At 37.8% G+C, this 10,792-nt stretch overlaps 1 protein-coding gene across 1 annotated transcript; it reads right to left on the reverse strand.

The window, feature by feature from the left end:
• Window positions 1-1,483: 1,483 nt before the first annotated feature.
• Window positions 1,484-4,511, reverse strand: NAP1L2 (nucleosome assembly protein 1 like 2). The gene has a single exon (XM_058536196.1). It carries the CDS (start codon window positions 4,171-4,173, stop codon window positions 2,785-2,787), a length of 1,389 nt encoding a protein of 462 aa, XP_058392179.1. The 5' UTR covers window positions 4,174-4,511; the 3' UTR covers window positions 1,484-2,784.
• Between the last annotated feature and the right edge of the window lie 6,281 nt (window positions 4,512-10,792).

Here is a 10,792-nt window from a genome sequence, read left to right on the forward strand (position 1 = left end):
ACCCCCACCCTACCACATGCTATGGGAGAGATGACAGCCTCAAACTGCATCTCTAAAAAGGAGTGAAAGAGAAGGAAATATCAAAAACAGACTCTAACATCAGGAAGCTAGCCCGGTACTCACAGCTAGGTCATGCTATTCTCCTATTGGACATAAATCATCTCATAGAATACCAACCTCTGACAAGGTTACTCTTGGACCACAATAAAATGAGACAGAGCAAGGTCACTTAATTTTGTCTAAGCACAGACAAAAATAAGGTCACTATGCCACTCACAAAATACCAAACATCCCTGCCATTCTAGCTAAAATAAATGGCTACAACCTCTTTACCAATTATAGCCTTATCCTTGTTCTAGTCTCTTATCTCTATAGATAAGATGCGAGCTACCAATCATAAAATTGTCCCTATGATATAGAGTAATCTCTCACCTCCTTAGACCCTCCACCAAATCATGCAACTAAAGCCCAAATTCTGCAATGTTTTCTAACATCCACTTACTGATAACATGCCACAGTTCCACATGATGTGTGTTCTCTCTCACTGCAATAATGAATAAACCCAACTTGTTCAAATATGGGTGGTCTTTGGCTGGAGGCCAATGACACGAGAGATACAGCAAAAAGGTCTGGCCTGCTCTTACCCAGAAGCAACTTTATTGCTCTATCTTATGGAAGCAAGAGAAAGGGGACAGAAGGAACTTCAAGATGCCTGATCCTCCTCCGTGAAATAGCAGGAAAGATACATCCATAATCCTAACTTTTTAACACACAGTAACAGTAACCACAATTAAAAGGGGCCCAATCTTTGTGTAGGGGGGAGGAGTTTAGGGGGAATCAGGAATTTAATAGAGGTCAAGATTAACAGTGGTGAAAAGTCTGCATTTACCAAATATACATTGGAAGTTACTTCCTGATTTAGGTTTCCCTATAACAGTAAGTTGTCTTTGTTTCCCTATACCTTGTCAACTATTGCAACCCCAGAGAAAAGCAAGTGAGCATCTACCATTGTCCCTGGAACAAAGATACGATATTAAAGGAAGGTCCTGTCCAGTCGGGAAGAGGAAAGAAAAAGCCCACACTTCCCTCCCCAGTTAATTGTAGAGAGACGAGACAAAGGTAAGTAAAGCAGTCAGTGTTACAAACTTACCTCATTCAGCCAAAATCTGAAGGAGGAGGCATGTTCAATAGTGGAAGAATAAGTCACGAGTAGAGGCGCTTTTGTTCCACTTTCATTTTATAATTCTGTGGGATCACATCACTACCACCTGGGATGGAAGAGTGGATAGGCAGCAATAACGAGACAGAGTTAGCACTTCCTAGCCACTCTCAGCTCTCTCACAGCATGGAAGGGATTAACAAGTTCCCCGTTGTCCCAGAGGGATAGATGTGACCTTCACAGAGTCTGCCACAGGGGGAAGCCAAACCTCCTGATTTCCACACATGAGCAAGACAAAGTCAGCTCTGGGATAAAGCCAGCTCTCTGACCAACCACATCCCATTGTCTCCAGTCAGTGCACTCCACCCCCACAATGTCGTAAAGCAATATAAGCCCCTATACATCCAGGTGACGTTGTGGAAAACCAAGTAAACCTGAAATATAGACTAACACACATAAGACTGTTATTTATACAGAGTGTTTAAATTATTAAATAGCAATGAGTTTACTGGATTGATTAAAATTGAGATTTTTGTTTCTCTGCAATTTTGGGGATGGAGGTGGACTCAGGATTAAAATTAGATAAATTACAAACAATAAAAAACGATACATTTTCTTTCCACATCTAAGTACAGTGTTAGTAAATTTGCATGCATATATAAACACATAGAAAAAGAATAGTAGAAAATAAATCATAACATTAACAGTGCTCATCCTTGGGGAATGGGTATATGGATTTTGGTTTTAATTAATCTATTTTTTTAGTATTTTCCAAATATCCTACAATGAACTTATTACTTTTATAATCAGAAAAAAAGATCAGTTGTAAAACATGAAACACTGAAATTTTTATTCATTTTATTTTTCAGTGAAAGAACATGAAAAATCTTTTCAAAATGGTAAAGTGATCACTTTGAATGATTAAATGTACTATAGGAAAAGAGAAATCATACACTGTAATTACAGTTTACACAATGACACAGAACAGCATGTGGCAATCTTATGAAAATACTGTGATTAACACTTCACTGATAAATGATAACCTCATATGACTAAGTTTCAGCATTTATCATGGTCACATAAAATACAAGAGCCTATGAACAAGCTTTTATTAACAATAAACGTGATTTTGCCTGCAATTCTTAACCATGTGCAGGATTCTTCTTAAGCATTCAAGTTTTAAATTCTACTGCATTTTTACTGCAAAATGAAGCAGGCATAACAAAATTAAACTCACTAGCTAAAGGACTAAGAAAACACAAATACAAGAAACAAACAACAGCAGCAAAAAACCTTGGGTTGGTTCATTAAGATTTTCTTTCCCAATAAACATTGATCTCATTTACCAGTTCTGATAATATTTATAGCCACAGATTAATAGCTACATGACAAAAGGACTTCAGAAGGATTAAACTACACAACACTACATTAATATGTCTTAAATCATTTACTACAGTCTATATTTCTTAAAAGCATTCTATTACTAAAATGCAAGGACAAATGAACTAGTATTGAGACACATGTTTGACGCTACAAGAAAAATTCACACAAGACTGTAATTAACTTCTTGTATCTTGAGTAACTAGATCTAGAGCAGTTAATTTCATGGCCATGTACACTCTGCTTTAGCGATCAATGTCTTCTACTATTGCCTCAAGGTTTTTGCAACAGGATTTAACCTCCTCAATTGCAGCCATCCAATTATCATAAATAATTTTGTCATAAATTGCATCATTAACTTCCCTAACTAGCCCCTCCTGCTGAGATTCTAGTGCATCACCTGAGAAAAACAATACTGATCTTGGGATTATGTAAGTACGTAAATTGTGACCAAGTAAAAAATCATCATTCGCATCCTCTCCATTTGAGCTGAACCCGTGAGGAGTAAAGAAATTGAAGAATGAATCCTTGGGAAAATCTTCAGTCACAGTTCGGATTGTTCCCCAGATCCGGTGTTTCTGCTTCTTCTTGATGGTCTTCAAAGTGACATTCTTTCCTTCATTCCAATCTATCTCACAGCCTGTGCAATACTCAATTGCGGTTCCTCTATAGGGATGGGGATCATAATATGCTAGCCTTGACTTCAGCACATAGGTCTTTGTCAAAAGCTCATTTTTGAAATATTCATTGGGTTTGAAGTGAAATTCTAGAGTGAAACTGAGAGGCTCACCAGGATCTGAAAGCTTTACTTTAATATCTGTCAGGAGCTTCAGAATAGGCTCATCATATTTCTTAATCAAAGGAGTGAGTGTGTCAACATTTTTTAAGACTGTCAGCCAAAAATCAGGAATTCCTTTAGGATCCTCTTCTTTATTCTCTTCTCCAGTAGCCTCGATGTCACCATCATCATCGTCGTCGTCATCCTCCTCCTCCTCAACAGCATAATCATAATAATCTTCCTCGTAACCATCATCCTCATCCATGTAGTCATCATGTACAAGACTTTCCTCATTACCATACATCTCTTCCTCATACATGTCTTCATCGTCATAATTCTCAGAGTCTGATTTATATCCACATTCCTCTTTTGTAGGTTCATAGATTGCATTGATAATCTGACGTCTTTTTTCCAATAAGGGTTGATACATTTCAGCAAACTTTCTTTCAATGCCATGAAATTCCCTTAGGAATTTGGATTCTAGATTGGCCACTCTAGTTTGAAGCTTTTTGAGGGCTAACACACGGTACTTAACTTTCACGGGTAGACTTTCCACAAAGTCTGTGTCTAAAAGATAACCGAAAAGTCCTTTTGGACGGTCTGGGTCTGAGTCTTCATCAGTATCTTCACCTTTTCCCCTGCCTTCCCCGGACCCAACAGCAGCATCTTCACCTTTTTCCCTTTCTTCCCCAGGCCCAGCTGCGGCTTCTTCACTGCACTCCCCATCCTCTCCAGGCCCAGCTGCGGCATCTTCACCGCGCTCTGGCTGTTTCCCGGGTCCCTCCATCATTACCTTATTACCAGCCTCTTCTTGACTGGATTCTAAAAGTTCCTTGTGGTCGGCTGACTCGGCCATTTTTCAAAGAACCGTACAAGCCTAAGGTGGCTACCGCCAAGATCAGGAGACCTGACCTCTGCAGGGAAAGACTCACCGGAAAATCAGAAGCGGCGGTGGCTGGGGCAGAGGTGGAAAGAGCTGTAGCGGCCGAACTGCGGGAGCGACGGTGAAGGCTGATGCCGGGATGAAGGCAGTGCTGAGGCTGTGAGAACCGGACTGCGGCAGCGGTGGCCTGGGCTGGGGTGCAGAGGGCAGTGATGGTCGCCGTGACCGGTCTTGCAGGAAAGGGCCAGAGACTGCAGAAAGCCACAGTGGGCAGACTTCCTCTGCAAGCAGCTGCTGCCAGAAAAAAACGGTGCCGCAGTATGATTACGAAGCTCTCTTGGCTAGATTTTCGTGGTGCAAATTGCTTGCTGCGTCACTCCCTCCCCCACCTACAACTCAGCTCTAATCTCATTTGTTGGGCTGTAGTGACTGACAAACCCTGAGCCAATAAATTATTACATCTATCAAGTTTCCAACTCTGCTCACCTTTCCAGGTTCTCGAATACGGCTGATTCATCCACCTTCCACTCATCCTCCACTCACCGGCACCTCCCACCCGAGTTTTCTTGAAATCCAGATTTTATTAGTTTATTTTTTCAATTTTAAACTGGTACTATACTTTATAATTCCGAAAGAGCTAAGAGAGAACAAGGCATCTACCCATCCTAAATCTGTCCCATTGATTTTAGCCCTGGGATCTGGGAAGGGGAGAGGTGGTTGGTGGAGGAACTTATAAAGATTGGCTAGAAGGGAAAACACTAAAAAATTAGCAATGCTGGTCTCAGGGTTTAACTGGATTTAACTGCCAGTGATTTCAATATTCTATACTCTGTTTTTCTGTATTTTCCACAAGCTATATGATAAGTGAGCAGTAATTTTAGATTGGAAAAGCCTCATAACATTTCTTGGGGGAGAGGGTGGTGGAGAAATGAGGAGGTTAGCTGGGGGTTAGAGTGAAAGAGGGGATGTGATAAAGAACCAAAGTGCTGTATCCAACTGTATGACAAGTGAACATACAAGACAATAAACCAGTTGCCTGGCTTATCAGTAACCCAGTCCTAATATTGATTTGACACCTCCTCTTTGTTGATGCTGGCTTTAAAGTCATTGGGAATTTTAAAAAGAAATGCTGAGGAGGCCGGCCTGGTGGGGCAAGCGGTTAAGTGCCAGCGTTCTCCTGCAGCAGCCCCAGAGTTTGCGGTTAGGATCCCCAGCGTGTGCCCACGCACTGCTTGTTGGGCCATGCTGTGGCGGTGGCCCATATAAGGTAGAGGAAGATGGGCACGGATGTTAGCTCAGGGCCAGTCTTCCTCAGCAAAAAGAGGAGGATTGGCATTGGATGTTAGCTCAGGGCCGATCTTCCTCACAAAAAAAAAAAAAAGAAATGCTCAAATGTAAAGAAATATTTCTTTAAAAAATCGTAACATTTGCTTGACACTTTTGAGTTACTGAAAATAATTTAAATCTCAGCATTAAAAGACATGGTTAAGGGGCCAGCCTGGTGGCTTAGTGGTTAAGTTCCTGCACTCCACTTTGGAGGCGCAGGGTTGGCAGGTTCAAATCCAGGCAAGGACTTACACACCAGTCCTCAAGCCATGCTGTGGTGGTGTCCCACAAATAAAATAGAGGAAGATTGGCACAGATGTTAGCTCAGGGCCAATCTTCCTCACCAAAACAAACAAACAAACAAACAAAAAACAAACAACAAAAAAAGACGTGGTTAAATGTATGATGAAGTATTCACAGGATGGAATACTATGCAGTGCAGTCATTAAAAAATTTCCTTTGGGCAGGAATCAGTGGTGATGTTATTTTTGTCTATATTTCCAATAGTGATCATTTATTAATTGAACAATTTTAAAAATTTTAACTATATATGATTTTCGAGATTTAAACAAGAATTTGTATTGTGTTACTATCGCAGAGATAAACACTGTTTAAATGTTGTATTTCTTTACCGATTCTTTCAGTATGTAGCTAAATTTTTCTTTTTACTTATTTTATTTCTGTGTACTGTATACTATATTACAGTATTTTGAAAATTCAATTTTCAAGCTCATGTATCAATCTGGTAGTTTCATAGTTATGAGTCCCCTACGTTACAAATTTTCTTTTTCTGGTTCTGTAGTTGCAACATTCCTCGTAGGTTTCTGATAATAAATACAATATATGCTCATTTAAAAAAATTTGGAAAATGAGAAAAATTTTTAGAGTTTAACAGAAATCACTAGTAATTTTTCAACCTTGAGAGAGCCAATGTGAACATTTTGGTCTTTTTCTTTCTAACTTGCTTATATGTGTGTTGTGTTTAAGCCGGAGGTTTTTAAAAATAAAAGTGGAAGAGACTCTTTTATAAACTTTTCCTCTCATTAACATATTCCAATGTCCTTAAATAGTTTCCAAAAATGTAATTTTAAAAGAAAATCCATCATTGTTTAAATATATTATGTAGTTAAACTAAACTATTAAAAGATAATGTTCATCTAATTGTAAGATTGAAGAGTCCTTCATAGTTATACATGGAGTCGCAGAAACCACAAAGAGAATGATGTGCTTCATTACATAAAATAAAATATGTGACACCAAAAGCATAGCCAAGAAAAGAAAAAAACAGATAAGTCAGACTTCTTCAAATTAGAAACATTTTTGTATCAAATGATACTATCAACAGAGTTAAAAGGCAACCCACAGAATGGGAGAAAATATTTGCAAATCATGTATCTGATAGAGGATTAATATCCGGAATATGTTAAGGACTCCTACAACTCAACAACAACAACAATAACAAAACCCAAACAAATCAATTTAAAAGTGGGCAAAGGACTTGAATAGACATTTCTACAAGGAAGAGATACAAATAGCGTATGAAAAGATAGTCAACATCACTAATTAGAGAAATGCAAGTCAAAACCACAATGAAATACCACTTCACACCCATTAGGATAGCTATTATTAAAAGAATAAAAATAGAAAATAACAAGTGTTGGTGAGGATGTAGAGAAATTGGAAACTTTGTGCATTGCTGAAGAATGTAAAATGGTGCAGCTGCTGTGGAAAGCAGTATGGTGGAGCATCAAAAAAATAAACATAGAATTACCATATGATCCAGTGATTCTACTTCTGGGTATATAGCTAAATGAATTGAAAGCAGCATCCCAGACATTTTTCCACCCATGTTCATAGAAGCATTTTTCCCAATGGCCAAAAGGTGGAAACAATCCAAATGTCCATTGACAGACAAATGGATATACAAAATGTAGTATATATATACAATGGAATATTAATCAGCTTTAGAAAGGAATGAAATTCTGACGCATACTACAACATGGGTGAACCTTGAAGACATTATGCACATTAAGATATGAGTGAAATAATCCAAACACCAAAAGACAAATATTGTATCATTCCACTTATATGAGGTACCTAGAGTAGTCAAATTCACAGAGACAGAAGGTAGAGTGGTGGTTACCAAGGGTCTGGGGGCAGGTGGGAAAGGAATTTTTTGTTTAAGGGGTAGAGAGTTTCAGTTTGGAAAAATGAAAACATTCTGGATGTTGATGATGGTTGCACAATAATGTGAATGTACTTAATGCCACTGAACTGCACACCTAAAAATGGTTAAATTGGTAAATTTTATGTTACGTATATTTTACCAAAATAAAAAATGTTGGGGAAAAAAACCAACAAACAAAAACATAAACAATATTGTAAGTAAAATGAGTACAAAGGAAAAATAGTTGAAATGTGTATAATACACATGTATATATGCAAAAAAATAAATGATTATTATATAAAGAGAATTGACAATGACTAAAATTAAAAAACTAAGAATTCCAAACTTTGTCAAGGGAGTAGAGAAATTGGAACTCTCAGATATTGCTACCAGGAGTGTAAATTGGTATAAAAACTTCGGAAAACTATTTGGCACTATCTACTAAATCTAAACACATGCCTCTCCTAGGACCCAACAATTCCACATTTAGGAATATTCACAAAAAGGCATGTACAATAGTGTTCATGTCAACATTATTTATTTTTAAAATAACTCTATTGGGTCATATTTTGTGTATCATGTAATGCACGCTTTTCAAATGATTCAATGATTTCTTAAATTAAATTTACCAAGTTGTGCAACCACCGCCATGGATCAGTTTTAGAATATGTTCATCATCCCAATACATTTCCTGAACATTTACTGTTAAGTCCCATTGTACTTCCTACTCCCATCACAGGCAACTGTTAATCTACTTTCTGTCTTTATAGCTTTACCTTTTCTGGATACTTCATATAAATGGAATCATACAGTATGTAATCTTGGCTTCTTTCACTGAGAAGAAAGATTTTGAGATTCATCTATGCTATAGCATGTATCCATTGAGGATTCCTTTTTATTGCTGAATAGCGTTTGTGATATATAAGAAATATATATTTGGTCATTCAGATGGCCAAAATATATTTCTCATATGTATGTGGTCTTCGTCCACAGTTCCCAGCTCACAGCTCCCCAAACCCTTGAAATTTCTTGTTTATGTTATTGAAGGTGAGTTTTGGATCCCACCCAATGGTAGGGGCTGGTTGCCAGGAGAGTAAGCCATTTTGTTAGAGGACTGGAATTTTTAGTTCTACCCCCTATTTCTGAGGAGGGGAGGGGGGCTTAAGGTTGAATCTGTTGCCAATGGTCAATGACTCCGTCAATCATGACTACATAGTGAAGCCTCCGTAAACCCCCCACAGGACAGCTCGTCAGCCCTTTTACAGAGAGCTTCCACGTTGGGGAACCAGAACGATTGCACCTGCCACTGTGCTCTCCTCCAAGCTCCATGAGGACAGAAGCTCCTTTGTTTGGAACCTCACCCTATGGATCTCTTCATCTGGCTGTTGATTTGTATCCTTCAATATCCTTTGTGATAAATCAGTAATCTAGTGAATAAATGGGTTTTCTAAGGTTTTGTGAGCCATCCCAACAAATTAATTGAACCCGAGGAGGGGGTCATGGGAATCTCTGATTTATAGCCAGTTGGTCAGAAGTACAGCTCACAAGTTGGGTTGCAACTGGTGCCTGAAGTGGGGGGTAGTCTTTTGGGACTGAGTCCTTTACCTGTAGAATCTAATTCTATCTTTGGGTAGATAGTGTCAGAATTGAGTTGAATTCTCGGACACACTGCTTGTGTCCAAAAAATGCTTGTTGGTATGGGGAAGACTCCACACACGTGTTGGTATAATTGTTTTAATATGCTGATGAACTTGGATTGCTACTGTTTTGTAGAGATTATTTTTCAATTTTTTTATTGTGGTAAAATACACTTAACATACAATTTACCATCTTAACTATTTTTAAGCATACAATTCAGTTCAGTGGTATTAAGTACATTCATATTGTTGTGCAACCATCATCACCATCCATCTCCAGAATGTTTTCATTTTCCCAAACTGAAACTCTTTACCCATTAAACAATCAGTCTCCATTCCACCCTTTCCCCAGCCCCTGGCAACCACCATTGTATTTTATGTTTCTATGAATTTGACTACTCTTGGTACCTCATGTAGTGGAATCACACAGTGTTTCTCTTTTGGTTACTGACTTATTTCACTTATAATAATGATCTCAAAGTTCCTCCATTTTGTAGCTTGTATCAGAATAATAGTCCTTTTAAGGCTGAATAATACTCCATTGTATATATATTTCACATTTTGCATACCCATTCATCCATCCATGGACATCTGGGTTTCTTCCAATTTCTACCTTTTCTGAATAATGCTGCTATGAACATGGGAGTACAAATATCTCTTCAAGACTCAGCTTTCAATTTTTTGGTTATATATTCAGAAGTTGAATTGCTGGATCATATGGTAATTCTATTTTTTATTTTTCAAGGAACCATAATACTGTTTTCCATAGCAGCTGCACTTTCCTATTCCAACCAACAGTGCACAAATGTTCCAATTTTTCCACATACTCACCAACACTTGTTATTTACAGTTTTTTTATATATTAGCCATCTTAGTGGGTGTGACATTGCACCTCATTATAATTTTGATTTGCATTTCTCTAACGACTAGTGATGTTGATCATCTGTTCATGTGTTATTGGCAATTTGTATATCCTTTTTGAAAAAATGTCCTTTGGAGAAATGTCCTTTGCCCATTTTTGAATTGGTTTGCTTGTTTTTTAGTTGTTGAGATGCTGAAGTTTTTAAATGTATTTTGGATATTAGTCATTTATCAGATATATGATTTACAAATATTTTCTCCTATTCTGTGGGTTGCCTTTTTACTCTGTTGTTAGTGTCTTTTGGTGTACAAAAGTTTTTAATTTTAGTGATGTCCAATTTGCCTATTTTTTCTTTTGTTGTCATATCCAAGATATCATTGTCAATTCCAATCTCATAAAGATTTTGCCCTACATTTTCCTCTAAGAGTTTTATAGTCTTAGCTCCTGCATTTAAGTCTTTGATCCATTTTGAGTAAATTTTGTATGTGGTGTTAGGTAAGGTTTCAAGTTCTTTCTTTGGCATGTGGATATTCAGTTTTCCAAGCACCACTCATTGAAAAGATGGTCTTATCTCCATTGAACAGTCTTGGCACTCTTGTC

This window comes from Diceros bicornis, chromosome X, assembly GCF_020826845.1.
Source record: "Diceros bicornis minor isolate mBicDic1 chromosome X, mDicBic1.mat.cur, whole genome shotgun sequence".
NCBI classification, from domain to species: Eukaryota; Metazoa; Chordata; class Mammalia; order Perissodactyla; family Rhinocerotidae; genus Diceros; species Diceros bicornis.